The 22728-nt window shown below is 38.8% G+C and overlaps 1 protein-coding gene across 1 annotated transcript in view; it reads right to left on the reverse strand.

The window, feature by feature from the left end:
* Window positions 1-22728, reverse strand: part of DCHS2 (dachsous cadherin-related 2) — a 111991-nt gene that overhangs the window by 60560 nt on the left and 28703 nt on the right. The window contains exon 2 of the mRNA XM_068941047.1: window positions 8688-8879. Coding sequence (XP_068797148.1) covers window positions 8688-8879 — 192 coding nt within the window. The remainder of the gene's footprint in view (window positions 1-8687; window positions 8880-22728) is intronic.

Consider the following 22728-nt stretch of genomic DNA (forward strand, 5'->3'; position numbering starts at 1 on the left):
GCTCATGCAGCATATGTGTGTGTTTACGTATCCACACCTTCGCTTTGGGTATATAGAGGCAGAAGGCTACCAAATTCAACAGAAATACCGAGCTGAACAGATTTGCTGATGTAAAATTTGTGAACGATTATGTAATTTTATTCACAAGCTTATTTGTAACTTTCAAGAGAAAGAGGTCTCACCATCCTTTCCAGGGAGCTTGGCTCAACTTCCTGGCTCTTGTTTCTTCCTCCTTCACAAACAGCTGGGAAAAGAGCCAGAGGCCTTGTGTGCACCTTCAGTAACTTACCTCTTCCCAGCCTCAAGCCCCAGGTGCTATGCTGTTCTCCATTTGGTTGCAGCTCCTGCTACTGGTGCTCACCAAGACTCCCTCCCCACTATAACGCTGTGTGGGCAGGCACAGAGTCCCATTTAACCTTGCTTTGCATGGAAACCAGAAAAGCAAGAAGCAACTGCAAGCTGGCTTAGCAAATTATGCAACAGCAAAATCCTTATTTGCTGTGGCAAAACACCGAATTTTGTGACAATTTGGAAAAATGATAATGCCATAGCTGCTGAAGTGCAGACACTACACGGCCCTGAGTGAAATAAAAAGCAATTTACTGCTCAGAGCCACGGTCTCATGCTCCCTGTTGACTTTCTCTCCATCAGCTTGGAGTGGCTGATATTTCCAAGGTTATCTGTGCAGGCGTAACAACAACCAAAGGCATTCTTTAAAAGAAAATAGCTCCATTTCCGGACCAGGTAACGGTGAATTCTATGGCACTGAAGTGTAAAATGGAGGCATGAAAGAATAAATGCACATATATATCACACACACCATAAACAGTACATTAAGACACAGATGGAAAAAGAGGCTTATGCTTTTCAAAATCATGCCAACAGCACTGTGCTTATATGAATTAGCTAATTACAGAAACTGCTGACACAAATGGGATGTTGGTAAGCATAAATGACAAGCTATGCTGAGCAATTCCAGACTTAATCTAGCAGGCACCATATCATATCATACCACATCATAGCTATTATATAAAAGCAACTATGCTACGTATTTCTGAAATCTAATTTATATGCCAATTATTTTTAAACCTGGCCTTCATGAAGTCACCTAATGATTCAGACTGGATACTACTATAGATTTGTCCCACAGTATTTGAATTTCCCCCCAAAACTACTTTTGATGTTTTGCTTGTTACCTCCACAGGCTCAGACTTAATTTTTGTGAAAAAATGTCAATAGCATTCTCCTCTGGATTTTCACAGAGGCCTGCATTTTTTTTCTCCCATGTACTAACGTCATCTCTGTGGAGTGGCAGTGACATTGCTATAAAAGCTCAAGTAAAGTTTGTGGAAAATTAAGATTGTGTCATGCAGCCTGCTTCTTTATTTCATATGCGAATGAGGAAAGTCCTCCTGGTATGTTTGGGGAAAAAAAAAAAAAAACAAAACCCAAAGAAAAAAAGGACAAGGAGTGGAATGGCGTGCTTTCAGGTCTAGGGTCTCATACTGACATGGAATCAGCCAGCAGCCAAAATGAGCACCTACGGATCGAGACTGTATGGTGCATTGTGCCAGCACCAGCCTCAAACTGCTGAAATAGCCGTGAAATGTTTTACTTATTAGAGGATGTGGAAACGTGCAGATCTGGTGGGCTCACTGTCAACACCTCAATCCCATTTCAGGGTGAGTCCCTGCGCAGGGACTGAAAGGGGGGTCCTATGTGCTTTGTTCAAGCCTACTACTAGCAGAAGATGTTCTCACCACAGTGGCTCCACAACTCTCAGGTACTTTAGAATAGGAATCAGAAACAGTATTTTTAAGGGAAGCGTGCCAAGGAAGAAGTGAGGTCAATAACAAAAAGCATTAAAAAAGAGGAAAAGGTTCATAAAGAACTAAACTGCAAAACTCATGGGAATTTGTGTTAAACTGCTTCTTCCAAGTATCATTATTGCTAAACAGACATGAAAAACACCCTGCTCTCCAGCAAATTTATACTTCCCCTATGGAGCTGGGTAAAGACTGTAAAATCTTTGGGAATGGATTAATTCTGAGCAAGTTGGAGAGCTACTAACTGTTTAATCTTTCAGAAGATAGACCACATTTTATGATAGAGACAGATCTTTCTTTTCCTGAAGAAGCATTGTATCCCCATTACACACAAGTCAAGAGGGATATTAATTTGGTTACGGTCCAGTACAGTGGATATCATGTAACCTTTTTGTTTTCTTTTAAACTTGCTCTTGCTACGATAATTTTCAAGTAGCATCCCAAATGAGAAGGAATTGACTGCCTCTGTTTCTAACCACATGGATATACTTCATCTGTTCAGAAGCAAGCATGACACAGTAGATCTTCCAAAATATGAAGACTGAATTAACACGTCTGCTGTTGAAAGAAAATTACATTTGTCAAAACATGTTAGAAGCAACAACAAACCACAGTTGCTTGTTTTGAAATCATGTCTCTCAAGTGTTCAAATATTTTTAACTACTATTGTGCCGTTTGATGCAACAAGAAAACATAATTACAATTTTTTTTGGTAAGAATTCTAAGAATTTGTGATCTGTGGAACAAAAAGCAGACATAAGAAACTACTACCACGTCAAGATAACCACAAGTAGAGATTTTCTTTTCTTTGGCAGGACCCAGTTTGTGCGAAAATACAAAGCTATCAGTATAGCTCTTTATCATGTTTCCAAAAAAAAAAAAAAAATCCCGCCTTTGGCGGGAGAGATTCTTTAACTTAATAAGTAGGAATGGTGCTGTTTTGAATAGCTGTATTTCTTCTTGTTGACACATTGTAAAATGCTTAAGAATCTGTCAGGATTTCCACTATGGCCTCCAACCTTTTCATCAGTGAATTGTGCTGTGAAATTTTTGCTCCTAACAGAACTGTGATATACCCGATCGCTGATACAAAGACATATCTTCTTTTCTTTGTAAAACCTAAAAGATACTATGCCAACTTCAAGTTACAATGCTGTCATGATGGAAAGGGACAGATACTGCCAGTTATTTCAAAAGCCTTAACTTCTTTAGAAGCTTTGCCTGTGAGTGTTGAGCGGCTATGTCTATGTTTTAATTGCTTCATATTAAAAGACAAAGAAAATTGGACAAGCCATGCGGTGTGGTTTACCAAAAAGCAAAAAAAGATCTCAAGAACAATTCTTTTTTTCTCTACACAGACAGTAGGAGAGCCACTAAGTTTTCAGTATTATTAGACTTTCCTTGGAATCTATCTAAACACAAACTTAGATAACCGGCAGAGCCTCTTTGGCTCCTCTCAATCTTTCTCAGGCAGAAAGTATTTTCATAAGTTTGTCCTACAACATAAGGATGCCCTTTCCCTTTAGGAAAATATGGTGTAAAATCAAGGGCTTAGTGCAGGCAAAGGCTAGCAGACAGGCTGGGGAAAAAGAAAAGCACCATTACAGTACGCCTGTGTGTGTCAAAGTGGGACTTTAGCAGCTAGAGGGTTTCCCTGGGCCAGCAAGTTAGGATGTGAAATGTATGCCCTGAAGTGTCTTCATCCCAGACCACCTCTAAAAGCTGTGATTGCTGTCCAGAATAAAAAGAAAATCATAACAAACAAAAAGTCCCATCTTTCTCTTCTTGTTTACAAAGGCCTCAGGAAAAGAATAAGCCTATAGTGGCCATTTCCTATTAAAAAAAAGCAACTGTGGGGCATATCCAGATGCATGTGGTACTTTAGAAATTACCTGAGGCACTATATGCTAGTGAATCTTGGATTACGGTGAAACTGGAACCTAATGGAACCAGGCCTACACTGACAAAAACTGAGGAAAAATAGACAAAATCAGGAGGAGCCACTGCAGCACAGATTTTCAAAGCAGCTCACCAAAAAGCCTCCTATCACTATTCAATGACAACCTTCAAATCATAATTTCTAAGGGCAGTCCAATCAAAGCACTTAGGCACCGCACTTGGGAGAAAACAGAAACAAGGTAGTCCACTCTGTAAAGGGAAAAGGCTGGAAAAAACAAAAGCCCTAAAACCGCAAATATCTAAATTCTCATTACAGCATATTGGCTCCTCCTAGACTCTGCTGCTGCCCAGCATGTGTTTCCAACACAGGACCTCACTGTCTATTACAGAGAGGCTCCATAGGGATGTAGAGCTAAAGACGATCTAGGCAGGTTTCGGATGGCCTTGTCTGTTTTAAACGCAATGAAAAAGTCAGTGTGTCACTTACTGCTAAGCACCTGACCAGTTGTTGCCAGAACTGAGACAACCCCAAGCAGCGGGGAGACGGAGACTTTCGCAATTCCCCTTCTGTAGTTGCCCTTCGTTGCAGCTCCAGCAGGGGCAGTGGTACCTGCAGCTTTTCTACAAAATCTCAGGGCAAGACTGGAGAGGCTACTATGACGCAGCTATCCCCGAAAGTGGTACTTGGACACCTGGGGATAGTGAGCATACTGTTTTCGCAACATGATGTTTGGGCAACTCTGATGAGTGCCCAAAACCAGTGAGCAGCCTGAGCGGAGCATAGGACAACACTTTACAGGTTATGTATTACCCTTCCCTCTTCCTCAGGAGAGCACAGTAATCCTGGTTTGGAAGTGTGTGTATGTGAAAAAGGAAGAGGTGAGAAAAGAGGAGAGAAGGAATAAGGGGGAAGGGTGGGTGCTCTTCAGCTGGATTACTTTATGTCCTAATAAAGATCTTTCTGTTTCACTTGTACGTATGTTTGTGGCCAAGCACAGCGCAGCTGTTCTAAGAAAACTGCACGTTTGTTTGCTCTACCCTTTGGTGGATGGAGGCAAAGGGGCCGGAGGGGGGCTCTGACAGAGCTGATTGTTAGACAGGGTCATGGCTGCTGGTCTGGCAATGTCAGAGCAGGCTCCCAGCAAGAAGGCCCACACTCCCTGCATAAACTAAACACGGCACAGGCTGTAGCCACATGGATCCACCTGGGATTAGACGAATTTTAGCTCTTAATGACGCATGTAATTGTTCCTTGGTGAGAACTGGGTGAGGAATTCCTTGCAGTGTGGGAGCACAAATAACAAAAGTATTTCCTGCCTTGCTGCAGTCTTTGCAACTTCCTGCCACAGTGGTGAAGAAAGATGGTGCGCTGGTATGTGCAGTGTGTTACCTAGAGAGATGTTTGTTCCTGGAATTGTGCCATGCCTGACAGCAACATTCACAAATGCAGATTATCCAGTCTACCCAAGGCATACTTTGGACAAAACTGTAAGGGCCAGGTCCTCAGAGAGTCTAAGTTGGACACTCTCATAAAAGCCCCTCGTTGGGCACCAACCCCAAGACTGTGCAACTTTAACATTTTGGTTTTGAAGGCCAATCATAGATATGTATGAGGGATAAGTGACTTTGGGATCAAAATGAGTGCTACCAACTGGAAAAGCTTACGCTAACATTATGATCAGTCTTGTCCCCATTTAAATCAGCGACAGACCTCCTACAAGCTCTCACAAGAAGTTTAGACCTTATGAGCATTAGTTTAACAAAATCAATTTTACACTTGCTTTTCCATGGTCACTTGTAGGTAATTCTAATCCTCCCACTACTGTTTCTAAACAGTGCTTTAAGAACAGGGCAGTCAAGCTCCAAAACCGTGTAATGGAGTAGACATAAACAGGTGGAAGAAATTGATGGTTCTGCTGTAAGATAAACTGAGCACCACCTGGAAAATACTTTCTTTTCCTCCTCGTTTCTAATTAACTTTCTTATTTTCTTTCCTTTTCATCTCTTTGCCCTCCTTTGACAACAGTGACCTCTCACTCTTCCTCTGTCTTTTCTCTACACATTTCTCCCTACTTTTGATCACAGTCTCCACTTTAAACTCCATACCCAACATGTCTTTAATCAATCAAAATCAGCAGTAGAATGCCAGGAGGTAAAATATCCTACCATAATTCAGCTGTAAGGGTGGTACATGGCTCAATATCAGTTCAGGTATATTGAAAATTTTGAAAAGTGAATACTAATTTTAGGTGCTTTAGTATTTAGGTGTCAGATGACCTAACTTACAGAAGCCAAATCAATGTGAGCTACAAAGTACTGAGTTCCAGTAAAATAAATAAATAAATAAATAAATAAATAAAAGCCCTACTTGTCACAGACAAGACAATCAAAAATTGAATTCTCCTCCCCATTACTGAACTTCTGAAAATATAAGGTCCCCAAATGAAGACAAATCACAGACCAATTTAAAAATGAAATAATCTACAATTGCTGTGCTTTGGCATTTTTCCTACAACTTTTGACATAAAAGTTATCACTGTAACAATCAATTAACCAAAATACGCAACTGCCTTATTCAAATAAACCTATTTTATTTTACATTTTCAAAATAATCTTCTAGAGCAGAGTAAAAGGAAATGTGAGAAACCTGTACAACTTAGAGTGCTATTCTTCAGCTCTCACTTAGCCTTTATTAATAAGACTAATCTTGATATTCCAGGTATTTGTATGTATTCTTCATGCTTATTCAGCTTCAAAACATGTGAGGCCTTGTGCAAAATATGCATTAGAAATACATGAGAGAAAAATGATGAAGCATAAAAAAATACATAATTTTTTTCTGTTATACATTGTAATATTGACTCCTTTATTCTTCAGGGCTTAGAAATGTGTACTCATGTGTATGTTATCATTTTTTTCCTAGAAAGGAACTTTGAAGACAGAAATCACTTCACAGAGAAATTCCAAAAAGGGTATAGAAATATACTTTTCCTGGAAAGACTACACTGTCCTAACAAAAAGAATTAATATTCTGAAATTATCATGCATTCAAGTAAGATATAGTTGTATGTTAGGAAACAACAACAAAAAAAGATATTTTTATATTATTCTTTTTCTTCAAAATAAATCTATGGAGAAGAAAAGGCACAGTGCTAAAGGCAGTATTAATGCAGAAGAATGTGTCTGTGCCCTTTGAAATAATCACTGAGTATTTGTAGCCAAAGAAAAAAATAGATGTGAATTAAACCTAAATAGATGTGAATTAAGCCTCTGATTTTTGCAGGTGCACTGCTTAACTGTTACACATGCATCCAAATTCAACAATATACAAATATACCTTTGAATACTACATTCTCAAAATGCAACAATTAATACTAAGCATCAACCACAGCTATTTAAATTCATCTACTAATTAACACAGGAATTTTACTTCTCCAAGTTTCTTTGGTGTACTTAATGAAAAGTTTTCTTTTTTTAAAAAGAAAAATACAATATTTCTAGCAGATCTGCACTTTTCAAAATTAAACTGGATATACTTAGGACAAAATTTTAAATGGAAATTTAATATTTAAAATATGAAATAAAAATGGTTTAACCTGAAATAATTTAATTTAAATGTTTCACAGCTCAACTTGTGCTGCAAAATATGATCTACATAACAGGAATCCATAAATTTTAAAAAGTATTTTCATGTTAATTTTAAGATTTGCAATGTTAAACCAGTAACCTTTTTTCTTCAGCCTCTCCATGGTTCACTACTAAAGCTGAAAAAAATCCTGGCTGGTCTTCTTCTAGGCCTCTCACTGCAAGTAGCTTTTGGATACTTTCATCAAGGTTACACAACGAACCTACAAACTATTTTCTTCTAGTCACTTTACTAAAATACACTGTTATAGGTGACCCTGTAGAACAGGTCTCCACACCCAAACATCCTGATGTGTTCCCATCACAATGAACTTTTGCGTTTGAAGAAAAGGCCTCAGCAACACGTTCTCTGTGCATCTGCATTAGTGTTTCAGTGTGACTGTTAATACTTTTCAGCCAAATCTCCTGACTGTCCTCCCTTACTGTGCTTTGGTTCACATTGTCAACTGGCCTCAAAGTACACAAACTAGACTGAAACTAAATGAAAGACATGCTTCAGGAATGCACTTACTGCAGTTAATGCACTTCAGCTGCAAGGGGGCTTTCAGTTCACAGATTAAGACTAGAGTCAGTTTTAAGTAAAAAAACAAACCAATTTCTTAGTCCCCGCTACTTGCCAACGTAGTGCAAGCTCACACAAAGTTGTGTGCTTAGTGAAGTTCCTCAGAGCCTCTTCATCCTCAGCCTTCTTGCAAACTAGGGATCTGCAATGGACCATCTCAGGCATGCTCCTCTTTGCCACATACAACAATCCGCCTGCTCTGTATCGTGGATGCCTGCTTCCAAGCACTAGCTCTTGAAAAGTGGGAAAACTTGCAGGCATGCCACTGAACAGAGGCTGTATCTAGCCGCAACGATGGCAACAATGGCATCAGCTAGCTAGAAAGGACAAGGAAGGTTATCCAGAAAAATAATTACTGGCACCCACTCTACCCATGCAGTTCTGGCACAAATTACTGGTTTATTAGTGGTGCAGCCATCTTTAAATCGGGAGGAGAAGTAACCTGAAGTGCACCAGTTCCAAGAGGAGAAGGAAAACAGCAAGAAGTAACAGTTCCTGGAAATGCTTTTGAACAACTTGTTTAGGAATGGTTGTGAATTTCACAGTGCAGTATATCGACTGAGGTCAAAATGACTCCTGTTGGATTTTGTTCTACGTTATGTTTTGTGAAGTATCATATTCTGCCCCCTATAGTAGTAATAAATTTATTTCAAAATCATGCAAGTTTCACTTACTCCATTCTCATTTAAAAGTACAGCATATCCAAATTTGAAAATCCTTTCACAAGTCTGGCAGTATGGAAGGGTGAAACTTACCCCATCTGTAGCTTTTACTAAGAGATCATAAGTGGTTGGATCTTCCTCTCTGTCAATGTCTTGAGACACAAAGATTTGACCAGTATGTGGATCAATCTGGAACGCCTTAGATTTCTCATAGTAATGGAATCCATCATAAAGAGAATATTCAATTTCACCAAACTGGTCTGCATCTGCGTCTGTTGCCTTGACCTGCAGGGAAATAATACAGATAAAAATGAAAACCAGCTAAACTATTACTCAGTCATTACAAATCAGAGATATTTTGTTTTCAAGATAACTGGTTTTGAAATAAAAGCAAATGTGCACACACAATAAATACAAACACACTCTACTGCCTAAGCTATCTGCATGCAGTTCGTAAAATAATGACTTGGATGCTGATGGTGTAATTATTGCAACAAGTATAAGATGGATTAGACCTTGTCTGTAACATGACTTGTTTTCCTGTCAATAATTATCTTGATCAAATGAACTTCCGCATCTACAGAAGCCATCCGCATTAAGCCATGTTAGTAGGCCATATCTTAAGCTACTTTGCCCCCATGTTAGAATGTGCTATTTATACCAGCGGAGGCAGGTCTTACAAATACCATGTCGCATGTGGATCAGAAAAGTGAGCCAGGACATTCTTATCTAATGTATTTCTAAAAGATTCCACAGAGTTAGTTTAGTATTTCATTGCAAGGAGGGCTTATTGGAACAGTGCTCCATAAAAGTTAAGGACTGCAGGGGGATTTAATCTACAGCCATCTATCTTAGAAGCTAGAGCTCTATCAACACAACCAACACAACTAAACTTCTCTGTCACCTGCAAGTGCAATACAAAGGAAAAGACATACAGACTTCAATAAATCGCTGTGAGAGATTAAATTCCCTTGCCAATGTAGTCTTGCATATGGCTGTAAATGCCAAATAACCAACAAGCATCACATCTTTTATTTTCAGCTATATTAACTCTGTCTAAAAAGCGTTGTGGATTCTGTTGTAAATCAAAAATATAGGTCATAAATAACCATTTTAAAGAAATACTTCCTTCAGAGGGATGTTCCTCTGGAGCCACATGGCACCAAAAGAAGTAAATGTGCTAAATTGACAAGCAAAATGGATGGCAGGAAAAAACCCAAATGGATGATGGTTAGGGACTGGAGCAGGGCAATGGCCTAAGGTAGCAAGCAATGGGTGGGGAGCGTTCCATGGCACTAAATGGCTATTTCCAAGCAGAAACATTGGAGTTCCTCTCCTTCTTTCCAGCTGTACCTATTCTTGTGTTACTACCAGATGAGACCAGACCAGTATGCGGGATGTAAGAAGGATGTTTTCAGAAGCCTATGAAAACCTTCAACATGCTGTATCATCTTCTCTTAGCTGGGTTTTAAGAACTCACAAAACATTACGCACACAGTAGGGGTCAGTGCTCTTTTTTTGTTGGGAATGTATTTGGCAACTAGGAAGTATAAATTAAAAAATCATTTAAAACCATCAGGTGTGTTAAAATTTAAGACAAAAGATGTTTGAAAGTTTTTTCCAGCACTAAAATCTTGCTTTGACACACAGGAAGAGACAGAAATCCACAAATCCTTTAAAATATTTTTAATACATATTTACCATGGCAACAGGTTTTGCCCATACAATATACACATGCCCTGTGAAAAAAGGCTGAGGGAATTAGGCTTCTTTAACCTGGAGAAGAGAAGCTTTGGGAGGAATTTAATAGCAGCCCTCCAGTGCCTAAGAGAAGGTTACTGAAAAGACAAAGTCAAGCTCTATCCCAAGGTGCATCCAGGAGAACGAGAAACCACAATCGTAAATTGAAACAGGAGAGGTACTGACTGGATTTAAGGAAATGTTTTCACTATGGAGATAATTAAGTATTGGAACAGGTTACTTGCCCAGAAAGGCTGTGCAGTTTCCATCCTCAGAAGTTTCAAGACCTGACTGGACAAAGTCCTGAGCAGCCAGGACTGAAGCTGGTGTTGGCCTGGCTTTGAGGAGGGGCTAGACTGGAAACCGCCTGAGGCCCCCGAGTCTCTGATTCTATACAGCACTCTGTCAAAACGCTGCCGCTTTACCATTTCCTCAAAAATCAATGCAATACTCAAGTGTAAAATTCCTACTCTTAATCTAACTGGTGGATTAATTAAATAAATCTTTGATAAACAGAACAATGTTGTACGTTACACCTTCAATTTTATTGCCTTAAGCTCTCTAAATAATAACAGAAGTTTTGCATTAAGCGTGGTTATTTTGTGGCATGCTCCAATGTGAAAGTTTTCATTCAAATTTACAAATATCTGAGAAGAAATAACTTATAAAAATAAATATACACGAAAACAGCCAGTATTTTTAGTTCTTTAGTTTGTCGCTTTTGGAGATATTTAAAGAAGAATTTCTCCTCAGTCTGGTTTCATTTTCTATTTATTCATTGAAGATTGTAAATCCTATGTTTTTACCATTAGTCTGTTTACACAAATACAATGTTTGAAGACCTTGACAGATCTTGGGAAACTTTATTATCATAGGGCCTGAGAGTTAAATAACTTGCATAAAATTACAGAGAAAACCTGTAATAGAGATTGCACTAAAAAGTGCAGCCAAGAACCTACGTTTTTAGGCTACATCCACAGTCACAAACTAAAGAAGGCCAAAGGCACACGTGTGCACACTACTACTCTTAAACCGCTAGCGTGGGTTTAGGCATGGTTTTGACAAAGGCCAAGCAACACAGGCCGGGGATTTTTCTTAAGTTTGGATGAGGTCACCCTGTTTTAGGGGGGTAAGAGAATTTAGCTGCAAGGACACAAGCCATGGCAGGTCAGGTGGCCTTCCAGCCAGAGAACAGTCCTGGGCTGCTTTACTTACTAGTACAAACATGGCCTTAAAGTCCACAGTCAGTGCCTTAATCACAAACTCACTTCTCTGCCCTCTGAGGAATTATTATGGCATTAAGATATTGAGTCGGGATTGACCTAAGCCCAAGTGAATGAAAACAGGACTTGTGAAGGCTGAAAAGCATAGAAGAGGGGAAATGGAAAACATGTAAAAAGTGTCAAAGCAAATTATGAAGCTAAAACTTACTTAAGGCCCTTTACTTCCATCAGAATTTTAAACTGACAGAGGGCCCAAAAGATACATGTTACTTCAACTGGCTTCTTTTTAAGTACTCCTGAGATTTCTTCACTTCTACTTGGCATGTTTGAAATTCACTCTATTTCAAAAAACGTTATCTCTGTTACTTTGATAGCACCACACGCTCTAGTGCATCCCTATTTTCAGATGGCTTCTGATAGCACTGAGGACCGTAACATCAGAGTTTCTGGAGCTGCAAATAGAAAATTCCTTCATAGGAGTCTTGTGGTTACAGAGCCCTTCACACTCCTTTACCGTCCTTGTAGTTTGCCTTCCACAGCTGCAGCACCGCATGCAACGCAGCACAATTCTTGCCTGAAGTCCGGCTACTCACTCTAGTAAAGTCAAAGGCAAAACTCACGCTCAACTTCCATGCAACAAAGATCTGGCCCTCAAAATGCTTTACAGTTGTACGTAAATCAAGTCTACAACACATATATTTCACCAGTCTTGTACTTTGTTATTTCTATTACAAAAAAATAAAATAAAACAGAAGCCTAGTATGCTGTCAATACTCTACTGCCTCAATACTATGGAGCAGGAATTCACTTGGCCCTTGAAAGAAAAATATTTTAATTAGTTTTTGTGTCTAAAATCTAGTGTCAATGACAATACTGGAAGGTTTCTATCTAACTGTGCCTGCAAGGAGTTAAATGTAAAAATGCTAATGTTTAATCATCCATACTCAATTGCAGACATAATTAGGGGTGCGAAATTAGAGGGTTTAGCCCATTATCTTCAGCAACTTGTCTTCCTTTTTGTAAATTATGTAGTTCTTAGATTTCTAACAGTACACGCAAAGGACTAATGAATGATGTATTTAAATAAAAACGCTTCAGTTCAAAGCAGTATAAATCTGAAGGTCCAACTGTGCTCAACTTCAGTTACTTGAATCATCTCTCTGGCAGCAGAATTAAATGGCATCAAATTTCTGCATTTATAAAAATGTGTTTTTTCTCCCTGTCAGAATCATTAGTACGTATTCAATTTCCACCTAATTTTAACCTTTCTTAGTCTTTCTCTGAGTGCATTACCACTCTAAAATTTAGCCCATGGAATCTTTGATCTAAAGAGGAAAAAAATCTAGAATTAAAAATGAATGAAGAATTTACTGTATAAAATACAGCTGAGGTTTATTTGGCACAGTACCTGAGGCCTGGGGAGCAATTAACTGTTATTGACACAAGCTAATTTAGAAGAAGGAATCTAGTCCAAACACACTGACAAATTCAAGTTTTCAGCTACAGCCGAAGAGAACAAGTTGACACACATTTTAGAAAATAAAGCATACTGTAGTCACGATCCAAAACACTGCAGGTTATAACATCGTGCTGCAGTAGTACTGCTCTTATTGAGCACTAGAGTAGTTAAGTGTTCAAGAGCTGTGAATTATAGCAATCCAAACACGAGGAAACGAAGGCAGCACTAAGAATTTTCACAGTGGATTGAGCAAGAGTGTTGTATGTTGGCAATATCACAAAGGTGATAGAGCTGAAAAGATTTATGGGCCTTGGAGATGTGGGAGGCAAGAGAGTATGGAGCTGTAACACCTCTGTTCTGACAGCTGGGCTGAATATGACATTGGGATCCAGCAGAAAAGAAAGAAAAAAAAAAAAAAGGAAGGATTAAGCTGACAGGACCTTTTTTATTCTTTAACTGAATATGTTTCAACATGCTAAGTTGTAAATACATGTTATTAAGAAGTGTAAACTTCGGAATAAGGAGCTATATGACAAAGTATTTCCTAGAAACAATTTTAAAAGCCAATAAAAGTCATGATAGGATAGACAGCAGCTGAACTTCTCCAGTTGGTCACACTTTCTGTAGCCCATCTCCTTTACTATATTTGTACATTGTCAAGACTGCAATGAGAGAGAGAGAGAGAGAGAGAGAGAGAGAGAGAGAGAGAGAGAGAGAGAGAGAGAGAGAGAGAGAGAGAGAGAGAGAGAGAGAGAGAGAGAGAGAGAGAGAGAGAGAGAGAGAGAGAGAGAGAGAGAGAGAGAGAGAGAGAGAGAGAGAGAGAGAGAGAGAGAGAGAGAGAGAGAGAGAGAGAGAGAGAGAGAGAGAGAGAGAGAGAGAGAGAGAGAGAGAGAGAGAGAGAGAGAGAGAGAGAGAACACTTTCTTTAGTCCTGTTGACATAACCAAAACAGTAATAAATAGTTAGAATGCAGCCATCCTCTCCAGAGGAGGAAAAAGGGGGACCTAGAGAAATGTTATGGAAAACAATAAAGCAACTGATCTATCAACATTTTGCTCAAACTTACAGATTAGTGCATGATGGGAACAAATAGTGGAAACTGGTTGACACTGAAGGGTGTAAGAGGAGAAAGGAAGAGAGACGGACAGAAAGTCAGAGTCAATCATTGAAAGAGAAACAGACTAAGACAACGTTGGAAGTGCAGAATCTACCTTGTATTTGCCCATGGAAACAGGAGCTACATCAAAGAAGAGAAAATAAAGGGAACCACCATGCGACTAAATATTAGCCTCACCTAGATGTACACTTTAATCCTGTAAAACCTGGGAGATTTTGAATGGAGATAACAGTGCAGGCAATGCGCTTAAACAGGTGTGAACAAAAACATTTTCTTCAATGTTAAACTAAGGAAGGAGAGACTTTACAGCTAAGAGAAAGCAAAGGATTTGGCAGATCCTCAGTTGGCTCCGTTCATTTCAGTGGAATTATGATAATAATTATGATAACAACTGACATCAAGCACTACACAAACATTAACGTTTGCAAAACTCTTCTGCAGCAAACCCTTATTCCCCCAGGTCGCTTCCAGTTGTCATACATTTTCCAAAGGTGCTCAAAACTACTTCATCCAAGTACCATCAGAAACATTCATTAATTTAATCTCAACAGCCTTTAAAGTAAAAGTACAGAAACCTAAACTCAGGCTGAGAGGGCTGGACACAAAACGTATATGGGCATCTACAAGTTTGTTCCTACTATTCCTACACCGTAGATGTCAACCATATAAGCAGGGAAGGCACTCAGGCTCCCTGCACAGTACCTGGGAAGGTTAGTCGCAGAAACACAGAGCCTAGAGAACAGGAGTGACTCCACAGCCATGCCACTCTGGTTGGGTGAAGATAGCCCAACCCTGCCTGGGCAGTCCATACTCGCCACCTTTGGCTTAGGCACAAATATACCTCTAACGTAAAGGACTAGAAGACAGCTCTTGCCGTTTCTTAGTTGAGTGCCCGATCTGATCAGTTATAACCCACTAGCGTGAGAATTCAATTCCTCTTCCTCAGCTAGAAGTGTAAAATAAATTTAGATTACAGCATGGACCCCTCATCATGCAATGGGCTCAATGACAGCATGTAGAATGCCCTTTTCATTGTAATCACAGGTAAGCTTTAAATATGATACGATATATCATATCGTATGCATAAATACAATAAGGCTTTTGTTTTCAACAATGTTTGAAGCAGTTAAGAAATGGCTCAGCAAATGCATTTGGTGCTTGTGCGGGACCCATGTGTTGCACAGAATGCCCGAATAAACTACTGAGTTTTGAAATAAGGTAAGAATAGCCCCATTTAACATATAAATTCCCTTTAAAAATTACATTGATTTTTATCTTTTTAATAATACATTTATATTTTATAACAGTCTGAATCTTCCCTGAGATGAGTAAATGAAAGGAAATATATTTTACTTGATGAACGATGGTGAGATTTAGTTGGTTTTGCTGCTGTCTTATGTATATAACTGATGGCAAGGAACAAACTTGTCAATCAAAATATTGACATATCTTTGACATACTGCTTTCAATTAGTCTATAGAAAAATAAAAAGATGAACATCGTTGGAGGAAAGAATAGCTTAAGTACATTACTGCATCACGTTTTCTTTCTGAAAACGAGACATCATCCAGTGACCCAAGTCCAAGCTCAGGAAGAATTGTGCTTGTTAATTCACGCAGTAATCCACAACTCCTCTGATGTTATCCAGAAAACTAAATTCATGCCCGTTTAACCCAAAATTTTCTGACATGCCTTCAATTCTGTTTCTATGCCTCCCCCAAAATGGCACAAACAGCTTCATCCCACTGATGCTAGCCAGAATCCAGAACACCGGAAGGCATGCCCTTATCACACCCAACTCCATCAATAAGACCAGTACCATCACAAAATTCAGTTGTTGACATCTGCATTCAAAACCCAATAGTGCTGCTAAAAGCCAATTTATTACATAATAGGTCAGTGGTTAGAAAATATGTTTAGGAAGTGGGAAACTTAGGTTCTAGTGTTGAGAATATCTGCTCAGATGCTCAGTATCTATTTGGTTGGTCAAAAGGGTCTACATAGCCTTCCTTCTTATTGTGTAAATATAACCTTGGTTTACATCATTTATTTTTATTTCCCATGTAAACTGGAAGAATAAAAGTAAAAAGCCAACACATTTCTGAGGAAGGAAAATAAATTTTTATAGTGATCGTCTTTGAGATGTCAGATAGACAAGAACTATGCGAGTAGCAAATATCGGCAGTACTAAAGCTCTATTTAATAATCAAAGAGAAGATCCCTACTTTTCAATAAACAAAACTTCATCCATTCATTAATGCTGCTCATATACTTTGCTATAATTTGGGATTCCGTAACATGCTAAAACCCTGCCATGCACGGCAAAGAATTTACATACAAATCCATTTTTGTTTATTAACTTTAGTAAGCTGCAGAGCTCCAAGTCTAAGTACTGCCACCAAGGGACAGGAGAGCACAAACGTTTCCCTATTCTATGTTAACTAAATGCAGAAGGTAAAAAAGCACGAATAATTGGTTTCATAATCTAGAATATCTGTCATACAAAGAATTATTTCATACAGAACATGTTATTTTGATAATCTTACATTGAACCCTGATTTACCTTTTGCAGGGTTGGGGAGAATTAATTTAAAAATATTTAGGTAACAAGATGCTTTGGAAAGGATGACTCAATGTACTGCTAATCTTGCTGCTTAGGGCTTTTTCTCCGCTACAATTTCTTAATATGAATGATAAATTGATAATATGACTTTTATTGGCAGCATGATTAATGCATTAACTAAAATTAATTAGAATCATTTTCTTTTGCTTAGATTCATCAGCTTAATTACTGCATATATAAAGTGATAATGTAATACACTAGCTAACTGAGCCTAAATGATCAGAGCATATATCCTGAATACAAAGTAGGTGTGTGACTTTAGAATAAAACAGTAATTATAAAAAGATCTCTTGACTATACTGGTGTCTCTAACAGACAAATTACAGGAGGATGTTTTAAAGTAGAGAAAGAAAAACTGAAGGAATAAGGAACCTTAGGAATCAACAGTAATTTAATCAGTGATCAAAGTCAATGGAATTTAGTGTGGTTGAATGGAAAGTCCAGTATACGGACACCTGGAACTGAGCCCTTGGGGCAGATTCACGACAGACTGAAGCAATCTAAGTCTGTGCCACCACTGCATGAACAGGTATGGCTCTTTCCTCCTAAACCTCATTGCACATTGCTGCCCCCTCATTTGTGGCACTCAGGCTTGTGTGACTGAACCCTGAACAGATCAGGGAGATGATCCAGTAAAAGCTAATCATAACAACTTTTTTTCTTTTTGCAATATTAGTCAGATCAGTTCCTGATCCTGCTGACCCTAGTGCAAACAGTGGGAAGGCAGCAGGAAAGTTCAGTCTGGGTACAGCCTAATAACTCCTTCATCAATGGCACAGACTTAAAACAGGCTGAAACTGCACACTTAGATGTGTTTGTGCAAACATTTTCCAAATCCCAAGAGCAGTCCGAGTGGCTAATCCCTGTCTTTAAACCACAATAATCCATTTTATACTCCTGGTTAGTCTGACACGAATATTTATATAGCCTTGTTGTAAGCAAGATCACTAAGAACAGAGCTCAATTCTGTCATGTAAAAAAACAAAAACAAAAACAAAATAGAATAAAGGTTCTTAGGTTTTATTTGAGTCAGATTTTTTTCAAAAATTCTTTTTCTAGTTCACTCCACAAACACTTGCGCTAGTGAAGATCAATGAGCAGCCAGGGTATCAATCTCTTAAATTGATTTTGCTGTCAGAGAAAAAAGGGTTTATTATTGCATCTTTAAAATAAATAACCATCAGGTTGCCTAAATTACCTGAGCTGTCAAAATTACCACTTACAAACACACTTGTAAACTGTTACACGAGTTAGGCACACGTAGCGCTTTAAAACAGTGGAAAGGGTAGGGTGGCAGACCAAGAGGATGGCAACTGTTGAGATACCATTATTGGCCCTGAGCCCTAGCAGAAGATTACTTAAGAACGTGCACAGCCTTGTTTGAACCTAGAGAGGATCTAAGGTCCACCCAGCCCAGTTTCTCCTAGGCCTGTATTAGAATTGTATGTATTCTACGTATTGGATTTAGAGGCTTTCTAAAACAGTGAATTGACCGGTCACCAACCTCTGCAGTCAGGAAGGAATCTTCCTTAAAAAACAAGTTGATCAAAGCCAGACAGATCCTTCTGCTTTCCTCAAGGCATCAGCTTTTGATCTGTGGTTTTGGTTTATTCATTTCATGAATTAATTATGGCACAGGACCAACCCTTCATAAGATATTTTCTATTTTAAACTGCAGATCCCTGAGCACTGGAGGAAAAGAAGCAGAAATTCAGGTAAATGGAGAGGTGTTTCCTTTCCCAAAATCTATTTGGACTGGGAGTGTGATGTTCCTCAAAAAGAACACACTCCTGAAGCCAAGTATTTATGCATTTATGCATATTTATTTACTATATCTGGATATAGATTAAATAAAGTTGTGAGCTTCTTCTTGTCCCATACTTCTTGTGGTTGTATTAACCCTTTTGACTGCTACCTGAATCAATGAGTTAAGTGGCAATGGATTTGTTCGTTTTACCTATTCTCATCTACACATCCTTGAAAACAGATATTTTGTCAACACACATTAAAAATCAGGTTTTGTCATGACTGTCACTGATGGCACTACTGAATTTCATATAACAGCAACATCATTGTCATTACCCTATTTTTTGTTTCTCCTTTTTATTTTATTTTATCAGCATGTTGAAGTTCTTCTACAGGACCACTTCAAGTTAGGCCTTACAGGTCACAACTAAGTTGGCAAAGATTCAATCATTTTGCACCTCTAACACTGCGAATCTGGCTGCTTGTTTAAACAGACTGCCAAATATTAACAAATATTAAATGTCTTCTAGTATTCAGACCACTGCTTCCTTATATGCTGGAGCTTGAGTTTCCTCACATAGCCTTCTGCAGCTAGGACAGAAAAGATAAGCCTGATTTGCCCGACCAGGAATCTCTGCAAGGAGACAGAAAAAAACGCCAAACCCAGGAATTTAGCTGTTGTAGTATGATAATAGCGGTCAATCAGTAACGGTAGTGTTGCACACCCTCCTGCTCTGCAAGGTGGTGATTTTATGATTTTGCGGAAGGAGGCTGAAGGCATTTAATATCGGGGTTTTTTTTAAAGGTATTTAGGTCTCCACAGAAGTCACAGAGTGTTCAGAGTCCCACAGGGAATGATCTGCATGCTGTGACACCTAAATCCCTTTAGAAATCTCAACCCTAGCGCTCAGCGCTCTGTCCTCTCATGAAATGCCTGCTGATGTGCTTATGTGTAAAATTACACTAATAATAACATTGTCTAATCATTTCAATGAGCAACTTCACTGTATTCTCATAAATAGGGCCTGCGCTACTTTCAGTCATTCCCTGTAATAAGAGTTGCGTCCCTAAGTGTTAAAAAGAATAATAATCTCTTCCTTAACCAAAGCATGCATTTTGTGTAATTGTAGTATGTAAATCATAGCCAATTTATATTTGGAAGTAAGAAGACGAAGGCTCTCTTAGTTAATTCCTTAGCCTGCTTTTATGGAAAATGTGAAACATAGCCAAACTCACAGCTTGAATGATGTATTTATAGAGCTTTAAAAAAATAATTTCATATTTTGTTCACTGTAGACATAAAAATTAGCAAAGGATCTATGTATTTCCTAATGACTGGTACAGAAATGAAGCCTGACTCAAAAAATAGAGACATTTCTCCCCTCCTTCTTTCTAAATCAGATTTTTATATGCACACTAATTTTGTTTCCCACTTTTCCAAAACTCCATGACTAAATTTCTAGCTATTTTTGCTCTATACAAGCCTCACACACACATAATCAGAGGCTTGCAAATGACAATGCATAACACTAAGCCACTGATGGAAAGATCAAAAGGTGTGAGATATACAATCTTAAACTCAATATCATAACCCATAAATCTGGGATACTGTCTAACAGGAAAGAGACCTTTAGTCCCTTATTTGCTCAGAAATACAAAACTTACTGAAGGCACAATAAATTAAATTAGCATTTAATTTAAATTAGGTATATATTTTACAAATAATTCAAATGGACCCGCTTTGAATGCATGGGAGTTGGCAGAGACATTTCCAGAAAGTTGAAGAACATCACCTAAGTAAGACCCATGATGTTTAAGCACTGATATGCAGCAATACCACCGAGTCATCACTCTTGAGAGTTAACTCTGCACAAGCTGTTGTGAAGGAGGAGCTTTTAAACACTCATGGTACATAGAACAGAGCTTACCACAAATCACATGCTGCTCCCAAACTCCAAATCCTAATTGGTATTATGTGAATTATATCTAAGTGCATATGACGAAAACTCTGTTCAATGAAGGGCTAGTAAAATTTACCTGATAATCATTATCATGAGAACTAAGTCTTACACATCCAGAGTGAAAATAATTGTGCATACGCACCCTTTCACAGATCTTTAAATGAACACAGTAACACAGGACATTAGTTACACCTATGAGATCTATCTCAGAATTATGGGGCAAGAAGCACTTCTGTCCCCTTGTCAGACCAGGTACCTGCTCTGCCTTGATGCGTACTGGCTTGATGTCTGAATGAAACTGTGGCATGCACCAGCCTTTCCTCTCCAATGATCCCTCCCCGTTCGCACAACGTCGATGCATGACCCCAGCTACCTGATGGTCATTAGACCGGCACACTACATGCATGCGAACCAGGATACACCACCACGCGGTGCATGTCCCATTACTGGAAGTGCGCGTTCCATCTGGCAATGTGACAGATGTGTCTCCAGTCAGAGGGGATCCAGCAGCAAGCAATCAGCTGAAAGCCTGGTCTGCTAGGCCATACCCAGTGCATAGCTGAGAAGTTGAACATCCACAAGTTACAAAAGTTAACAGGTCAGAACAGTACAGAAGCAACAAACAGGAAAGCAAGAAAAGAGAACGGGGAGGGAATGTGTAATATTGCAGCCATGAACCTGCCACACAAGTAGATCCTAATCCATTACAATTTATCTATTTCAGGTCCATTTCAGGTTCTATTTACTTCATTCACCAGTAACTCTTGCTACATGAAGTGAGAGCTTTTAAACAGTATGATCTAATACCATACAAACCTTTGGCCTTTGCAAAATATACCAGATAACAAGGGAGCAGAGTGTGTGGGAGTAACCGAAGCAGAGCTCTGAGTAGAAAATGCAGCTAAGTTTTATAGTATCACATCTAAGGAAAGCACACTGTGTACCAGCAGCAAATGTTAATTGCTAAAAGCAGCAGATGGATTAAGTTCTGGAAAGGAAATGAAAAGGGCTGAGGGGGTACAGATTGGCCACATCACTTACTCACACATGGAAGTGTCCTTTTTTTCTGATACGGATTTCTCCCACAGACAAACAAGACATTTGAGTCCTACACAGTTCTTACACTTCTTGCACACAGCAAAAGAAGTCAGAATTGTTTTGAAGTGGGAGATTATGAATACCAGATGTCTAAGTCCATTTGCTCAGCTCCAGAATTCTCTGAAGTCTTTTGTTTGCTCTTAGGAAAAGAAAATGCTCTGTTTTGAGGACCAGTTTCGAAAATTTTGGAAGTAGCAGTTTCAGTAACCGAAACAGCTCACTGAAATAAATTTTAACTTCAGTGAGCAGAACAGCAAGACAATCTGGCAGGCAGAAGCATTCTACAATACTTGCTTTTTAGAAAGAAAAACTGAAAACACAGGAACTCCTCCCTCCTCCCCCCCAGAATTTTATGTCCGACTTGTATATGCAAAATTTGTGCATCCATATGTGAAGGCAGGGTTGAGGCCTCGCTGAATATTCAAACAGTATGTCTCTAGTACTAAATCACTTTATCACATGTGCTACTTTTAGACAATCCATCCCATGCCCTATTTCCTCATTACACATTTCTCAAACTAGTGGATGAAACCACTTCTAGTAAGGTATTTAAACTATAAACAGACCAGATATTATTAAGCCAAAAGAATCCCTGTAGCTTTGTCACATCTACGTGCTAAATTTGTAGCTCTTTAATTTTCATTGTTGTGTAATGTTCCTCTATTTTCTGGAGAAACTAAAAAGACACATTAGAATTCAGAATAAGGAATCTGCTGAATAATGAGATTCTGTTCTCAATTACTTCCACCTCTAATGCGTATTATCGATACCTATCCACAATGCTCAATAAGCTCAGCTGCTTTTATTAGAGCTTTTCACCATCTGGCCAAAAAATAAAGCTTTGTTTTTTCCCTACCTTTGACATGTTATTTCAACCCTAACCTGGGTTCCGTCTTTTCCTATACCTCCAGAGAGAGCGGTAGCTCCTCCTCACCAGCAGCTATAGAGCAGACACATAGCAACAGTCTTTTCATTAAACTTGGAAAACAAACAATTTCTTAGAGAGACCTGGCTCCTGTTAAACTACACAAATGGGAATCACAGCAGCTAAAATTTCACAACAGAGCTATTATATTTCAGCCACACAAGAGACACTGGAGAGCATACAGAGTATATAGATGAGGATACGTGGGCTACAGTGTGTGCTCTTTCCACTTTGCACCACTGA

This window comes from Struthio camelus, chromosome 4, assembly GCF_040807025.1.
Source record: "Struthio camelus isolate bStrCam1 chromosome 4, bStrCam1.hap1, whole genome shotgun sequence".
NCBI lineage: Eukaryota > Metazoa > Chordata > Aves > Struthioniformes > Struthionidae > Struthio > Struthio camelus.